At 36.7% G+C, this 16,796-nt stretch overlaps 2 protein-coding genes across 3 annotated transcripts in view; one reads left to right on the forward strand and one right to left on the reverse strand.

Annotated features, from left to right (window-relative positions):
- Positions 1-272: 272 nt before the first annotated feature.
- Positions 273-10,326, forward strand: LOC306887626 (flotillin-1-like). Of its 2 annotated transcripts, XM_079445516.1 has the most exons (14): positions 298-401; positions 1,198-1,252; positions 2,893-2,968; positions 4,180-4,289; positions 4,876-4,966; positions 5,051-5,194; positions 5,425-5,544; positions 6,286-6,381; positions 6,483-6,635; positions 6,819-7,000; positions 7,152-7,197; positions 7,305-7,442; positions 7,522-7,686; positions 9,023-10,326. In XM_079445516.1, coding segments are annotated over exons 4-14 (1,161 nt in total). In that variant the 5' UTR covers positions 298-401; positions 1,198-1,252; positions 2,893-2,968; positions 4,180-4,287; the 3' UTR covers positions 9,047-10,326. The 2 variants fall into 2 exon arrangements, with proteins under 2 accessions (XP_079301641.1, XP_079301642.1); XM_079445515.1 differs by lacking the exon at positions 4,180-4,289 and having other exon boundaries at positions 273-401.
- A 9-nt stretch (positions 10,327-10,335) lies between these two features.
- The window catches only part of ddr1 (discoidin domain receptor tyrosine kinase 1), a 39,581-nt gene continuing 33,120 nt past the window's right edge, over positions 10,336-16,796 (reverse strand). Inside the window, exons 13-18 of the mRNA XM_079445514.1 lie at positions 16,436-16,731; positions 16,152-16,279; positions 15,057-15,254; positions 14,721-14,985; positions 13,516-13,665; positions 10,336-13,432 (exon numbers count right to left, since the gene is read on the reverse strand). Of these exons, the coding sequence (XP_079301640.1) occupies positions 13,292-13,432; positions 13,516-13,665; positions 14,721-14,985; positions 15,057-15,254; positions 16,152-16,279; positions 16,436-16,731 (1,178 nt within the window). The 3' untranslated portion in view covers positions 10,336-13,291. The remainder of the gene's footprint in view (positions 13,433-13,515; positions 13,666-14,720; positions 14,986-15,056; positions 15,255-16,151; positions 16,280-16,435; positions 16,732-16,796) is intronic.

A 16,796-nucleotide genomic window follows, 5' to 3' on the forward strand; every position in this document is an offset into this window, starting at 1 on the left:
GTCACACTTATTAAAGCTTTTTAAAAGGATGAATTGGGCGTATTTAGATATCTAAGAGCAAACGAATAAAGGTGTCTTATTCCTCAGTTCAAAGCAGACAGCAATCTACCTACTACTCTGTATGACCTTCGTAAAACCTAGTGAACTATCTACCTAGGCTGCATTTTGTGCATCGCGAACGGCCAAACGTGTAGTGAGGGCAGGGAGCTCACTAGTTTTGAGACACCTAACCGCCTGAGTCTTGTGAATGGGCGTGACCAAGTGTTTTGGGCGTGGTCAAGTGTTTTGAGAGTGTTGGGAATGGGCGTGGCCAAGTTTGCGTGATTACGACGAGCTGTTGCCGTTGACACAAGTCAATCTGAGCCACATTTACTTCGTTTTTAACGAAACATCGGCAATCGGTAAGAACATATGGGCTTATCTAAGTATCACGAAGTTTCTGAACTTGTGATTTTCAACACTAAAGTAAACTTTAGTCGCTTTAAAAACAGCATAGCCGCTGCTAAGTAGCAGCCAAGCATTTCCTGTTCCGTTGCTAAATACACGAGTGCCTTTAAACACGTACGTTAGGAGTTAAAAAAAAAAAAAAAAAAAAAAAAAACATACGTTAGGAGTTATACATACATTATATTCGCACGGTTTGTTATTGCTTGTGTTTCAGACCTGTTTTATTGCGAGAGATACGTTTATTTATTGTCGAGGGTTATTGTTCATTATGGCATGAGATTCATGTTGGTTTTAATCGTTTAGCTTTTACAGTAACTTACCCTTTAAATATTTGGTTTTTAATATTTAGATCCAGAACTTTATAATTGTGTCGATTATATGGGAATAGTTTTATATGAAGATTTGTAACTTTTTTTTATCTTAATGCATATTGTGTAATATTCTGCATTTTTTACGTCTTACATTTGTGATATAAACTAACTTATTGCATAGCATTATGCATATCTCTTCTGCCTTTTTATTAGTTTTTGATTGGTCAACAGGTCCGTGATTTGAAAGCGAAAAAAGCTGTAGCTGATTTAAAGAACACACTCAAATGAGAGACGTTAAAAGTCATCATGTTTCACTGAACTCTTGAGATTAACTAGTTCTGTTTGTGTTTATAAATATCTGTCATATCGAAAATATTCCCAGCACGTGTTGATCTAGTGACTGATGCTTTTTTTAAATACTGCTGCTTTCTTTCTTCAGATCTAATTCAGGATGTTTTACACCTGTGGTCCCAATGAGGCGATGGTGGTCTCAGGTATGCTGCATCTGTTCGGCTTTATTACAGAGTTATGTATATAAATAAACATAATTAAAAATCGTCCTTCGAGGTTACATATGATAAGAAAGAACTTCAAATTTAAGCAGTTGTTGATTGAACCAGATAGCTTACAACTAATGATTGACACCCATGAGACTTTTACAAGAAACCTTGAAGTTCTGTAATGATCATACAGATCCGTGATATTGTGCAAACTACATTCTTTTCTTAAACAATGTCCAATGCATTGCAGAACTGGTTTCAGCTGTTCATGTGATTTTCATTCACAGGTCAAAACAGACACAAAGTTCACTGTAATGCTTGTGATTTTTTTGTGTAGATAAATGTCAGTGGTTACACATTAAAATGACTTTAATACTCAGGGGAAAAACCCCAGCAGGCTCACATTTACTACAACAAGGTTAATGCAGTCAAACCACACTGTATAGAGGGGCAGAAAATAAGTCACCAGCTCCATTATGTCTCTGTCATCCTTGTTCAACATGCTGCTGGAGACATGCAATGGCAGCAAGTGTGCTAATGAGTGTCTTTACTAATGTTGGAAATCCTGCACGGGATTGACCTTGCTTTTTGAATGGAGAAACATTTTGTGCCGTAATTTCTGAAATGTGTGTGGGTGGATTTGTGTGGATTTCCAGCAATGTAATGTTATGATGACATACAGAAAATGACATTCTCTGCTGTTAAACTAGAAGTGTGTTCTGATAGTAAAAGTTAATCATTTGTAAAGCGGTTGCCAGTTTTATTCATAGGAATTGGCATTTTTGTTTACATTTTTAAATGTTGTTAAAGTAGTAAAAGGAAAAAGTCTCTTATTGCATTGTTTTGTTAAAAAATACAGTAATTCATATCGCTAAATATTTTTACAATATAAATTACTTTTTTCTCCTTTTATATGTTGTAAAAACTTAATTAATCCTGTGATGGCAAAGCTGAATTTTCAGCAGTCATCACGTCAGTCTTCAGTCATAAGATCCTAAAATGCTGATGTGCTGCTTACTATTTTTGTAAAAACTGTGATAGTTTTATTATTATGATCATTATTTGATGAATAGGAATTGCAAAAGAACAGCATATATTTGACATCATTCTTTTTGTATTATTGCTGACTAAATGTATTAATTTCTTTTAAAAAACCTTTTTTAAAAGAATATAGAATTCATGACCAGTAATAAATATTTATTAAGTATATTGGGCATCTATATATTTCTATTGGTAGAAAATGGTTATTTAATCTTTCTTTCCCCCTATTTTTACCTTCAGATGATGCTCTCTTAATTTTTAATAACACTATTTAATTATAATTATTTAAATTTCTAATAATTTATTTAGACAAAATAGTATTGAACTATATTATTGACCATTTATCATTTACCAGCCATAGAATAAAAATAATCAATTTATCTGTATCTGTCAGAATTTTAATATAAAAGCGTTTGTATTATTGTTATATATGCACCGTTATGGTGTTATTAAATTACTGATACTATAGTGTAAGATTTTTCATTTTGGATATACCTCCCACCCCTAGCTAGTGAACTGCCACTTAGTATGTTTTCAATCAAGTCTTGACACTTTAACCAGCAAACAAAATCTCTTTATGTTGTCTCTTTCAGGATGTGGCCGCTCTCCTCCTCTATTGATTGCTGGGGGAAGAGTGTTTGTTTTGCCCTGCATTCAGCAAATCCAGCGGTATGTATAAAATTACAATAGAAGACGGATTATTAGAACATGTTAGTGCAAGAACACACGTGCATGATAGAAACCATTCTGTTTAACCAGACGCTGCAGTGCGAGTCACTAATGTAATTCCAGAAAAGACTGGGAGTCTCGGGCCTCATGAGTGAATAAGAACTAGGGATGCACCGAATCCAGATTTTTGGCGTTCGGCCGAATACCGAATCCACTGTTTACGATTCGGCCGAATCCTACTCGCATCCTTAGTTTTAACATCGGCGATGTTGTGTACTGCTTAGGGTCCTTGCCAAGAGGGCTGCATTGGGATTGGCAAGTCTCGCGGGAGCGGGCGGTTTGAACTTTGCTGCGGGCGGGAATGGGCGGCTAACCTAGCGACATGATGTCATTGTCAACAAAATCAAAGTACTTGAAGTCTAATGAAACGCGCGGTAGCCTAAGCGTTTTAGATGTCCCCGATAGCCCAGGCTATATTCATCTTCCCTACCAGTGCGTCAGAATACATGCAGGTCAGGGAAAGGAACAAACATGAATCTCTTTAATAATAGCAATACAATACGTTTTTTTTTTCCTGCGGGACGGGAGAAGACACAAAATCAATGCATCTCTATTATCGTGCGGGAATAAATTCTCAGAGTTTTGCGGGTGCGGGCGGGAGTGGACATACATATTGCGGGAGCGGGCGGGAGTGTAACACACACGTTGCGGGAGCGGGCGGTAATGGTCAGAAATTCGGCGGGCGCGGGATGAAGAAAACAGTCCCGCGCAGGGCTCTACTTGCCACCACGAGACAAATTGGCATTGCAAATTGAACATAAAGCTCGACTTGAATCGCCTTCTTTTGGTTGAAAGTATACTGCCAAACAAAACTTTTTTTGCTTACGAGTTCCATTTTCAGATTCTTACAGCCTACTACATTCGAACGGGTCCTATGTAAACACCTTCACGTAATCAACGGCCGTGTGACGTCGTAGCGCAAGTCTAGGGTTCGGTTTCGGTGGAAAATAAATCTAAGGTTCGGCCGAAACCGAACCCCGTCAAAAAGCCCAGGATTCGGCCGAATCCGAGTCCGAATCCTGGATTCGGTGCATCCCTAATAAGAACAAAAGGCGGTCCTGTGTGCAATAGAGATTACACTTGTGTTTACATTCCTCTCCACGTATATTAATGAATCCCTCAGTCTTTTCTTCTTTCTTCTCATTTTGTAGATCACTGTGAATGAATTTGCTTTAGCTCCACAAAGTCGATGATTTGATTACTGTACATCAGCAGTCACATCTGTGAGGTCAAGCTCAGCCATCAATGTGCAGAATTATATGTGGGTGTTGCTTAATTTTGGGGGGCGGGGCTATCTATTTGCCCACATAATGGGGGCCAATACATATGTTTGGTTATGGAAGCTTGTTTAAAGGGTAATTGTGATATTTATTTCTTGCAGTGCTAAGTTTATATTTCTTAATTCAGACTTTTTTAGTAATTCTGAGAAAAAAAAGTCACAAAACAGATGTTCACTCAATTCTGAGAAGAAAAGTTAGAATTATGAGATATAAACTCAAAACTATGAGAAAAAGTTGCAAATATCTTTTTCATTTTTTATTTTGTGGCAGGGAAAAAAATAATGGTGATATGTAAACTGAGAATTCACAGCAAAAAGTAGGAATTTCCAGGAAAAAAACACTAATTGAACTAAAAACTAAAAAGTCAAGATCTTTATTTTTTTTTATTATTTATTTTTTTAAATCTATTGTGGAAACAGGATTCCATATTCGTGAATTCCTGTTTGGGTAATCAAATTTTTTGCAATTTCATATGGATGGCGTGTATGTCTGCCTTGATTTAAGAATGGTTTGTTTGTAAATAAAAAAAAATAAAAAACTTTTTTTATTATTTTTCTTTGCTCCCAGGATCTCTCTCAATACTCTGACTCTGAATGTGAAGAGTGATAAGGTCTACACCAGACATGGAGTACCAATCTCAGTTACGGGCATTGCCCAGGTTAGAGACAAACACATTTTACAATCATTTGTTGCATGCATCTGTTGTACAGTCTGTAAGCGCTGCTGTTCATGTGTTCTGCAGGTGAAGATCCAGGGTCAGAATAAAGAAATGCTGGCCGCAGCCTGTCAGATGTTCATGGGGAAGTCTGAGGTTGAGATTTCTAACATTGCCCTAGAGACCCTGGAGGGACATCAGAGAGCCATTATCGCCCACCTGACTGTGGAGGTACTGCCACATGCTAAAAGAGCTGTTTGTATTCTGTATCACACACAAAGAGATGGAAGAAACAAGCTTTTATAACAAGATATCAATGAGGACTGAAAGGTTTTAGTGCTGAAATAAACAAGCAAACTTTGCTTACTGAAACATGTGATGTGCAACTAACCATTCTGCTGCTTTCATTCAGCTGATTATTTGTTATTTATTGTACAATCTCTCTTTCTTTCTCTCTGTAGGAGATCTATCAGGACCGTAAGAAGTTCTCCGAGCAGGTTTTTAAGGTGGCTTCCTCTGACCTGCTCAACATGGGGATCGGTGTTGTCAGCTACACGCTCAAAGATGTGCATGATGATCAGGTGGCTATAATCATGCACCACACACCCTAAAATACACCACTATTCAAATGCTTGTAGTTATTGTAAATTTAGTTTTTAAAGGCTTTTATGGTCACCAAGAATGCATTCATTTGACAATAATAAAACAGTAGTATTGTGAAGCATTATTACAATTTAAAAGAACATTTTTTTTTAAATGTAATTTATTTTTGTGAAGCACTGAAGCTCCAGGCCAGTAATGCATAGACAGTTTGAGATCACAGCATTTATCTGAAATAGATCTTTTGTAACATTATAAGTATATTTTATGTCACTTTTTATGTATTTAATACAGAAATTAGAGTCCTTGCTAAATAAAAGTATACATTTCTTCCAAAAAAAATTTCATGACCTCAAACATTTTAAAAGGTAGCATATCCATCTTTTTCTTCAACGCGTTCATTCCAGACACCCTGTTCATTAGCTGCTATAGGGAAATAACAAGAAGAATAACAGTATTGCAGTAAACAGTAAAACTGTTTGCACTACAAACCAGTGTGTTCATAATTAAGATAATACATTAAATAAAATGGTAAGACACACCGATTTTCAATATCAAGCAGCAAAATGATCTGTTTTGTACAGCTAAAAATAGCTGGATGTGGATGAAACCAGAAGCTAGACCCATAGAATTTATAAATGGCTGGGCCCACTCTTACGGGAAGAAAATATAATGTATATATGTTTATCACTCACCCGAAACTCACCCGGACTTCTTTACAGAACTATCTAAGCTCGCTGGGTAAAGCTCGTACTGCTCAGGTGCAAAGAGACGCCCGTATCGGTGAAGCCCAGTTCAAGAGGGATGCCGTTATCAGGGTGAAAATTTGTCATTTCTGTAATCACTGATGGTTGTTTAAACATTGATGTGATGGATAAAACTATGATAAAACTGTAAATGTGCTTGTTTGTGTATGTAGGAGGCTCATGCCATGCAGGAGAAGATCTCTGCTCAGTATAAGAATGAGATTGAGATGGCGAAAGCGCAGAGAGACTTTGAGCTGAAGAAAGCCGTCTATGACATTGAAGTCAACACCAAGAAGGCAGAGTCTGAAATGGCCTATCAGCTTCAGGTAGCAAATTATATTCAGCTTGGTTTTCAGCTGGTAATATGAGGGTTGCCAGTTTACTGCAAACTGTCTCGCCAGTTAATATTTCTAGGAACTTCAAGAAATCATGTAGAACTAGGCAAGTACAACATAAACGACAATTAAGTCACATTTACTGACATATTTACTGTCCGTCATCTGCATTAGGTGGCCAAGACGAAGCAGCGCATCGAGGAGGAGAAGATGCAGGTTCAGGTTGTGGAGCGTACGCAGCAGATCACTCTACAGGAGCAGGAGATCACCCGCAGGGAAAAGGAACTGGAGGCCCAAGTCTGGAAACCAGCCGAGGCCGAGAGATACCGCATTGAGAAGATCGCTGAGGCAGAAAAGTGAGAACTGAGGAACTGAGGGTCCAAATGTTTTGCCGTTTTGTCTGATTTAATACACATTTGTGCTTTAGTGGAAGCAAATCTGGATGATAGAACTCATAGCTTGGTATGATAGTCTCGAAAAGCCATTTAATGTTCTCTCATGTAACAGGCTTCAGCTGATCATGGAGGCAGAAGCTGAGGCAGAGGCCATCAGAGTGAGTTCATGAATCTCCTCACACACTTGTTTTTTGCTGGTGAAAATTACCATTACTATTCACATAAGATCCCACTCAACATTCGTCTTTTCCTGCCTCTCTTTCAGATGAAGGGAGAAGCAGAGGCCTTTGCAGTGGAGGCAAAGGGTCGAGCTGAAGCCGAGCAGATGGCCAAAAAAGCAGAAGCTTTTAAGCAGTACAAAGAGGGAGCCATGGTGGACATGCTGCTGGAGAAACTTCCACTGGTTAGTGCATCTGACCTTTTGAACGTCAGTAAATAAGTTGAATGATAAGACCACTCAATAATGACCTCCACTCCTCTAGATGGCAGAAGAGATTAGCAAGCCACTCTGTGCAGTCCAGAAGGTCACCATGGTGTCCAGCGGTGGGTCCGAAGTGGGCGCAGCGAAGCTGACAGGAGAAGTTTTGGATATCATGAGTCGCCTGCCGAGCACAGTGGAGAAACTGACTGGAGTCAACATCTCACAGGTGACCATGCTCACATCAGCGATTAAATCCCTTTAGTGCTGGTATCAGGCAGTAGATTACATGAGCTACGTCTGCATTCTCACATAATTTGCTTTTGTTGCATCATCATTTGTCTCTTTCACATGTCACTGTCTATTACCAACTGTCATCAAAATGGAACTAGGGAAATTATTGGTCACACTTCATTTTAAGGTCCAATTCCTGCGATTAACAATTCATTAACTAGGATTTTTGCCTCAATAATCTCCTAATTTGCTGTTTATTAAAAGTTAGTAAGGTAGATGTTATAGGTATAGGTATTGGGTAGGATTATGGATGTAGAAAATGGTCATGCAGAATATGTGCTTTATACGTACTAATAAACAGCCAATATGTTAATAATAGGCATGCAAAAAAGCAACTAGTTAATAGTGAGAATTGGTCCATATATTAAAGTGTTACCAATATACTATTTAACTTGAAGTAAAATGCAGTAAAAGTCTAGTTTAAAATAATCAAGGCATGTTTTTCACACTATTTCTTCACTAAAAATATACAAGAATGAATGATACTTAAAGTCCGCATGAAATAAAAATGTACAGTATTTTATTTTGTTAGGGCACATTCTTAGTCTTAAAGTGAACAATTAATCCGTGCATGTTAATTGCTTGTTTTGGTAATCTTTAATCAAAATCTGCTCATTTGCTTCCGCTCCGAAATGGCAGTCCTTCTCTGATGACGTCAGTTTGATGGCTGGGCAGAATATGCTTAACCACGCCCCTCCAACCGTTAGTTTGCTACGAGTGGAGATGAGAGGAAGAGGGCACAAATAAAACCCCGCCCTCTATTCAATATTCCACCTCAGTTGGAAATACGTCACCGTACTAAAATAAAGTCGCCAGCAACTTCCAGTTCTTCTATATATATATATATATATATATATATATACATAATGTTAAATATTCATATATAATTAAATATTAATATGTAATTATTGTTAATATGGCAATTATATTTTATTAATTATTAATATTTATATCAACCTGTATAAATACATTAGAACAAACTGCAATATTTTCCAGCGTTTTTTTTTCTTTTTTTTTACTGAAACATTTATTTGAAATAAAAATAACTCTAACAATGCTATTAAAAGTATTTTAAACTTAATGGCCAAATAAAAGCACATTTAAATCCTTTTTTGCAAAATCTTCATAAATTGACTTTCTTGATTAAGAATTGCTGTCTGTGTGAATGCTCCTTAAGATTACATTTGATTACTATAGAAATAGAGTAAAAATGGCTTTAAAACACTACTACTCCAGTCACACTAAATGTTGACTTCTCTTTTTTTGGCCAGGCTATTTCAACCCGCATGGGCTAATGGAGTTCATGGAGAAGGAATCAGGTCTGACCTGCTCTGATCTGTGGCTCTTCCTGTCTATGTGCATGCCTGTGTTTGTACTGAACCTGGAACATTGAGGACCTTTTTGTTTTTGTAATCCATTTGTAATATTCAGTTTTTATATTCTGTTTTGTGAATTATTTTATCACATGATATGATAATTTTGTAAGTTAGGTGAACTACATTATCTGCTCTAGAGCCTCTGTTAAAGGTGAATATTCAGGGAAGCAGGGCTTTCTTTCAGTTTTGAATAGTTCCTGTATTTCTGTCTGTCAGAGCCACACGCCTGTTGATTCTGGTACAGTTTCTTTCAAAACCAAAGTGCATTTAAGTCAAATGCATGTAAGTTCACATGAAGTGCATTACTGAAGCCATAGTCCACGTGCACGATGCCTTATGTCTGCAGACACCGAAATGTGACGCTTTATTCTTGCCGTTTTAAGGTTTTATCATTTAATGGTCCGTGCAAACTTTTTCCTGTAAACTGTTGCACTAGAGTTTGCAGACACACATTGAAAATGATTTAGATTATAATACATTTTTTGTTACTGTCTTTGTGCTCAGTGGAGTGATTTATACAGCAAGTTAAAAAGTAAGAGGAGGTGGAAATTGGGTGAAGAAAAGAAACGCTTTGATTTCTGAAGTTGATGAACAAACAGGAAAAAAGAAGAAGAGGAAACTGGTTTGGTATTTAACAAAGCCTGCAAACATGTGTCTGTGGCCACAGAAACTCCAGTGAAGGCTGTTGGTGGTTTCATTTCTCATACAAACTTCTTTTTGTTTTACCATGCTGCTGTGTACTTCACACTAAAATCGACTCAGCATCACCTGTGCATCTCCAGTTAATGCCTTCAAAGTGCCTCAAAGCTATTTTTTACTTCCTCACTGAATCAACCTGCCCTGATTGTGTTTCAGCAACAGGAACTGTGATCTGTTATGTGATACTTCCTGGCATTAATGAGTAATTTCATTCAGAATATTCCATTAGTTTGTTTTTATTGATGTAAAGCAGGGGTGCCCAATCCTGCTCCTGGCGATCGACTGTCCTGCAAAGTTTAGCTCCAACTCTAATATCTATATAACCAGGCTGAGATGCATACATATTAAACATGTACTGTTTATTATAAACAAACTAATAGTGTGTGCTGTACTTTATAACTTTTCAGTTTATGGCTTTGTGGTAACAGTGTTTTTAATGCTGTTTGAGTATGAACGTGACATGACATACTACTTCAAATTAACAAATTGTGTTAACAAGCACCGGATTTCACTTTATTTGAAAAGCTTACTTTATTAAAACACCTACAAAAATAGACAACACAGGCAACGACACTGACTAACACAGGCAGGGAGTCTAAAACAGAGACAGACGGACCCGATTAATAACAGATAGCAATATTAATGAAGAAAATTATGTCCCATGAAGTATTTACATTTTTCATTATTTATGAAACATGAATAGCTGAGGACAGAACATGCCCAAAACTATATTTATAAAAATACAATAAAGGTTCAGGGCCTCAGTGTACCAAAAAAAAGGTTAAAGGTCATTCAATAAGCATAATCAGCATGGTAATATAACCATTTGGGAATCACATTCTTCTGTGTATATTACAGTATACATGTTGCTCTCCACCCCCACCTACACACACAGTCTTGCTCTTAAATGAGGAAGAGGTGGTGTCACCAGGTTCAAGTTAAATCTACAGTCTGCAGTATGCAATTATGTACTGTAGCTTTAAGAGAGTTTCCTGCAAGTGTCCTACAGGTTTACATAGTAAATTCAGGACACATGCTTTGCTACTGTTCATCCAGTTCGTTTCTCGTTACATAGGCAATAACTTTGTCACACTTATTGGTATAAATGTACATGTCTGTGACCATTCTGCTTGTTTTTTCCTCTCTTTCTCTCACTAAATTCTTCCAGGCTCATATTCAGACTTCACAAATGGTGAATTGGTAGCCAATTCCATACATCCAATCCAAAAGCCTTTTTAAATTCCACACGGAATATACTGATGCCCAGAAGTTCAGGATGTGCATTCAGCTTATTCAAGTCAGTGCACATACAGGCAGGTCATTTCAAAAACCATATGCAATCATTTTCCGTATATCATCAAATAAATCACATTCACACTTAATGCCTGTTCACGCCAAGAACAATAACTATATTGGTGTCTAATAACTTTATATTTATCATAAGCATGTGATGCAATTATTCTGCCACTTTAAATGCTCAGGCTCTTTAAAGTGAGGTGGATTCTGATTGGCTGTCAATCAGCTAGGAAAAAAAATATTCTGAAAGTGATTCCAATGATATTGTTTGTGTCATTATCATTGTGGCTGTAGTGTGGGCTTCTTATTGTTCGAATTCGAATCATTAAAGCTTTATAGTTACCGTCCTTAGTGAGAATGGGCCTTAAAGAACAATATCATCAGAATACTTTCTGTATATTTTTTTTGTTTTTCTAGCTGATGGATAACACATTGATAGCCAATCAGAATCCACCCAGCTGTACAGTGCTTGATTATTTAAAGTGGACAACAATATAACTGCAGCAAGTGCTTATAATGAACAAAACAATATCGTCTATTGGTGTGAATTCTATATAATTATCGTTATGGTCATTGTTCTTGGTGTGAACAGGCCTTTATAGTAAATGAAGGAAGGAGTGACTATAAATGTTGAGATAACTGAGGAAAGGCCCACTCAAACCAAGAATGAAAGCCATACCAACACATGAGAATGCTCTGTTTATTACAAGCAAAGGCTGCAGTTTTGTCTTCTGCAACTTTAAATGCTTAAGCTCCTTAAAGTCAGATTCTGATTGTCTGTCAATGTCATCAGTTGGAAAAAAAAATAATTCTGAAAGCGATTCCCACCATATTGTTTCTCTGTTGATATCATTATAGCGGTGGAGTGGGTTTCCTTGTTCTTACAGAATTATAATAATTATTAAAACTTTACAATTGTAGTTTTTGTTCATGGTGTGAACAGACCTTAAGGGACCATTTATGTGCAGATATACAGGGGTGGAGTCACAAAAATCCATTTCCTATTTTGGCTGAATTTGACAGTATCATGTTATGAGCCCGTGTTTCACATATCAGCCATTGATGTACATAATTATTTACATAATGTAAATAATTCAGCCATTTATGTACATAATTTTGAATACACACCAAAAGATCTTTTAAATGTGTTATTGACATTTATCGACACTTTAAACTGTTCTCCAAGAGGTAAAAAAAATTATTTCATATCAATGAGATGAAAACGTCCCACTCAGTGTTGAATGTTTAACGATCTGTGAGCATTTCTTAATTATGAATTACCCTCCACCACAGAAAAGACGTGAAAAACTGGCTTATACATCCTCAGATTGTCTACATGACTACGAATGCTAGCAAAGTTAGACTGAATTAACTGATAAAAATGTTATTCACTATTTTCACTTAATATGAAAGTAGAAAAAACTATTTCTGTATTTCTGCTATTGTATGTTTTAATACGCATATCTGCCAAATGTTTCCCTAAATGGACAGTTTGTAGAGCCGTGTGCTTTTGTGCTGCCTGTCATCTAGCTATGAAACCCTCCACCAGTATATATGATTATTTTTCGAGATCTATTCAGTGTTTAGGGAATGAAGAGACAGTTTTGATACAGGTTAGAGGACCAGGATTTAAGGTTCAGATGCCAAGCAACATTTTATCCCAAAATCAATCTCACATTATTCCCGTTAGACCATCATCAGCGCTCAGTCATCATTACTGGACCTCACAGAACACAGAAGACTTCAGTTTTACAGCAGAACACATTTACAGAGAGGTTTCATTCTTAGGTTCACAGAGAAAATATGAGGCAGAATAATGTTTCAGGAAAAAAAAGAGCCATTTCTGTGGTGCATTCTGGGAGATTTGTGTCTCTGTGCAACGAAATACTGTGGAATAGTGATGTGATAAGAATTGATAGCGGAGGAACAACGAGTCTAAAAAAAAGATTTGGGAATAAAATGTTGCTTGAAGAGTTCAGGATAAGGGGTGAGAATTGGGTCATTTAGGGGCACCGAACCTGCGGCTTTTATTCGCCCCCAACCCACCCATCAAAAAATACACTAATTTACATAAGAGTGCTTAGCCGTGTCTGCTTAAAAGCACACCACCAGTCTGTGGTCCACACACACTTTTTTACATTCTTCCGCTTTTCATCTCTCGGTCACTTTCTAAACCATGTTCATGGCGTCTTCGGTGAGGAAGGAGTGAATGTACGCAAAGGAAGGCCGTAGTTTACAGTCTCTGTTCCAGCAGCTAAGCATCAGCTCATACAAACCCTGTGGGCACACAGCCGGGCGAGACAGGTACACCTGATCAAGAGAGAGAGTGGGTGAGTGAGACTGTGTCAATGTTTTTCTTATGAGGGTTAATAAGTGTCAGTAAACACACATACCTGTCTGCCCTGGTCTCTGAAAAACTCCCCTGCGTTGTCAATGACCTGTTCATCAGTCATGTGACTGTACGGCTGCTCCTGACACACACTCAACATCTCCCATAGCGTCACGCCGAATGCCCACACGTCACTCGCTGTTGTGAACTTCCCCTATAAAAAAAACAGATGGGCATGCAGAACACCAGAATTATGTACATTGTGAGCTAATAAATCTGTATATGCATATGGCATGTTGTTTATATGACTTTCTTTTTGGACCCCACTGGATATAATATAGAAAAATGCTAAAATTATATTTACGATTTGTGACATTATGCATGTGAGCTCCTTTGTTTAAATAAAAATGTTTCAAAGATTTTTTTATAATACATGTAACTCTTACTTAATGAATATAAATTATGTAATTAAATTCAATTATAGTAATGTAGGAAAAAATAAAGAATTTTTAGTAGTGTAAACTTTTTGGACCCATTATATATTATATTTTTATTTAAGACATTTAAAAAAATTTTTCTAATATATATATATATATATATATTTATTTACTAAAAGGTAATAAATATTGAGTCTATAAATAAACATTAATGAATAAATAAAAAAACACTTCCCCGTTTTAACCATAATTAAGATATGTTCACTAGTTGTCACAGATTTTTGGAATTAATAAATAAAAAAATATACAAAAAAGTTATAATATAATATATATTTAAAAGATAGGTTGTAATAAGCAAAAATAAAGTCATTATATACATTATAGTAAAGCATAAAAATGAAACTATATATATACTTATTCATTAATAAATAATTTATAATATTTACTTATAAGATAAAAATGTCTGATAAAAATATTAAATAAACATTTATTTTCTTATTTCTAAAAAAATATACATTTATTTCATAATGATATCCCCCCCCCCCCCATTTTAAATTCTTATTATCCCATGAAAGGTTAGATTTTTGTGAATTGTTTTAATAAAATATCAAAAGGATTAACAATGCAGATTAATTTTCACAGCCTTCTTTGATCATATTTACCCAAGGGTGCTGATATTTTTGGCCATGACTGTGTGTGTGTGTGTGTGTGTGTATGTATATATATATATTTATTAGAAACACAGATGAGTCAAGCTAATCGATAAAAAGAAGTTTGGCACTAATATTCCTGTATATTTTCATTTATTATAGCAAAGATATATAGTTCTCACCATGAGGATGCACTCCCATGCCATCCAGCGAATAGGCAGCACAGCTCGTCCCTGTATCCTGTAGTAATCGCCAGCATAGAGGTTCCTGCTCATGCCAAAATCAGCTATCTTTATCTGGCGCTCTCCGCTGCGGTCCTCCCCCTCACCCCTCTCTCCACCCACCAAGCAGTTCCGCGTGGCCAGGTCTCGGTGCACAAAGTTCAGAGACGACAAGAACTTCATTCCTGATGCGATCTGACTCGCCATGGAGATCAAAGCTGGGTAGCTGAGACAGAGAAAGACATTTAACCTCCCACACTATGCATTTCTATTACATAACATTATGTGTTTGTGTACCTGATGGTTGGCGTATTATGTGAAGGTCCGGTCTTGTCCAGCAACACTCTATGGGAGAGGTACTGATTGAGGTCGCCGCTCTCCATGTACTCTGTGACCATACACAATGGGTCGCTGCTTACACACACACCCAGCAGGCGGATTATGTTCGGATCCTTCAGGCGAGATAAAATCTTCACCTCCTTCAGAAAATCATTCCTGTTGAAAGAAGAGCATGAAAAGAATGAGAGAGTAACAAGAGAAGGGGAAAGGACAGAACATTAAAGGGAAAGCTCACCCAAAAATGAACATTTTCTCATCATTTGCTCACCATGATGTTGTTCCAAACCTGTATAAGTTTTTGTTTTTCTTATGTCGAACACAAAAGAAGATATTTTGAAGAATTTTAAAGAACCAAACAGTTGTTGGCCCCACTGACTTCCATAGTAGGGAAGGAAATATATGGAAGTCAATGGGGACCATCAACTGTTTGATTACCAGCATTCTTCAAAATATCTTATTTTATGTTTAACATAAGAAAGAAACTCATACAGGTTTGGAACGACATGAGGGTGAGTAAAAAATGACAATCTTCATTTTTGGGTGAACTATCCCTTTAGGATATGACGTGTATGAATATTTTGAATTTACTACAGTTTTATCAAATACACAACTGGAATTGTTTTACAACTGACAAACTTTTCCAACCAAATCTTAAAATTCTTTACAAAACATATGCAACAATAAGATAATACACCTTTGTATGTCCCTCTACACCCAAAGTCTACTAATATATCAGGGTTTTTATTTATTTACACAATTAAACTTTTTAATTGCTCATATGGCAGTTCACTGAGGCATTCAAAACTGCATTAAAATATTTTTAAAAAAGTAATAAAAACAAAATTAATACAAATGAAGAAATAATTCTTCTTTACATTCATTCATTCCAAATCAAATCAAATCCAAAGTTAGGTAACATTTTTGTCATGTTAAAACATGACTTGCATTGTTAAGGTCAGATGGAGTAACATTTCAAAAACATCACAATATTTATAACATAACATTTATAAAACTATAATTATAATATATTTTTTTCAATAATAATTCACTTACCTGGCATTTTTAGAGGCATCTGGCCTTAAAATCTTCACAGCCACCAGCAGAGGGCGGCCTTTCCTGACATTAAATGGGAACTCAAGGTTTGCAAGGTCCTGAGGGTCTTCAATCTCACACAGATGAACCTAGAAGGAAACAGACAATAAATAGCTTGCTATACAGGAAACAAGATTATTTTAAAAAGTCTGCTTTTGGCAGGTTTTTGGAATAAAGCTTTCCTTAAAGCAAATAGAGGTGTTTTTATTTGTAGTTTGTAATATTTATGTAATACTACATTATACCTCTCCAAATTGTCCTTCTCCCAGCTTTTCTTTGAATACAAGTCGTTCCCGTGGCAACTCGGGCAGAGCTGGACAATCAGTGGGCGTGGCTGAGAGGGCAGGGACTGCATATGTATTGTTACCACTAACGCCTTGCAGACTGATGATGTCAGCTTCTGCATAATGAGGAACGCTTCCCCCGCCTCCGGATGCTTCTCCATAATGAGCCGCTGACAGGCCAGGGGGTGGAGCGCCGGGGTAAGGAGGCGGTCCCTCCTGAATTGGTAGGCCTTTATCAACCATATCAATAGCACATGCTAAGAGGGAAAAAAGGTACAGAACAAAAACTTTGAATAGAGAGCAAATCAGCCTTATTATATAA

Source organism: Barbus barbus, assembly GCF_936440315.1.
Source record: "Barbus barbus genome assembly, chromosome: 21".
In the NCBI taxonomy this organism is placed as follows: domain Eukaryota; kingdom Metazoa; phylum Chordata; class Actinopteri; order Cypriniformes; family Cyprinidae; genus Barbus; species Barbus barbus.

Coding starts and splice junctions, on each gene's coding strand:
- LOC306887626 (XM_079445515.1), top strand. CDS start 1,210: ATGTTTTACACCTGTGGTCCCAATGAGGCGATGGTGGTCTCAG. Junction 1,253..2,892: donor TGAGGCGATGGTGGTCTCAG/GTATGCTGCATC, acceptor TGTCTCTTTCAG/GATGTGGCCGCTCTCCTCCT. Junction 2,969..4,875: donor TGCATTCAGCAAATCCAGCG/GTATGTATAAAA, acceptor CTTTGCTCCCAG/GATCTCTCTCAATACTCTGA.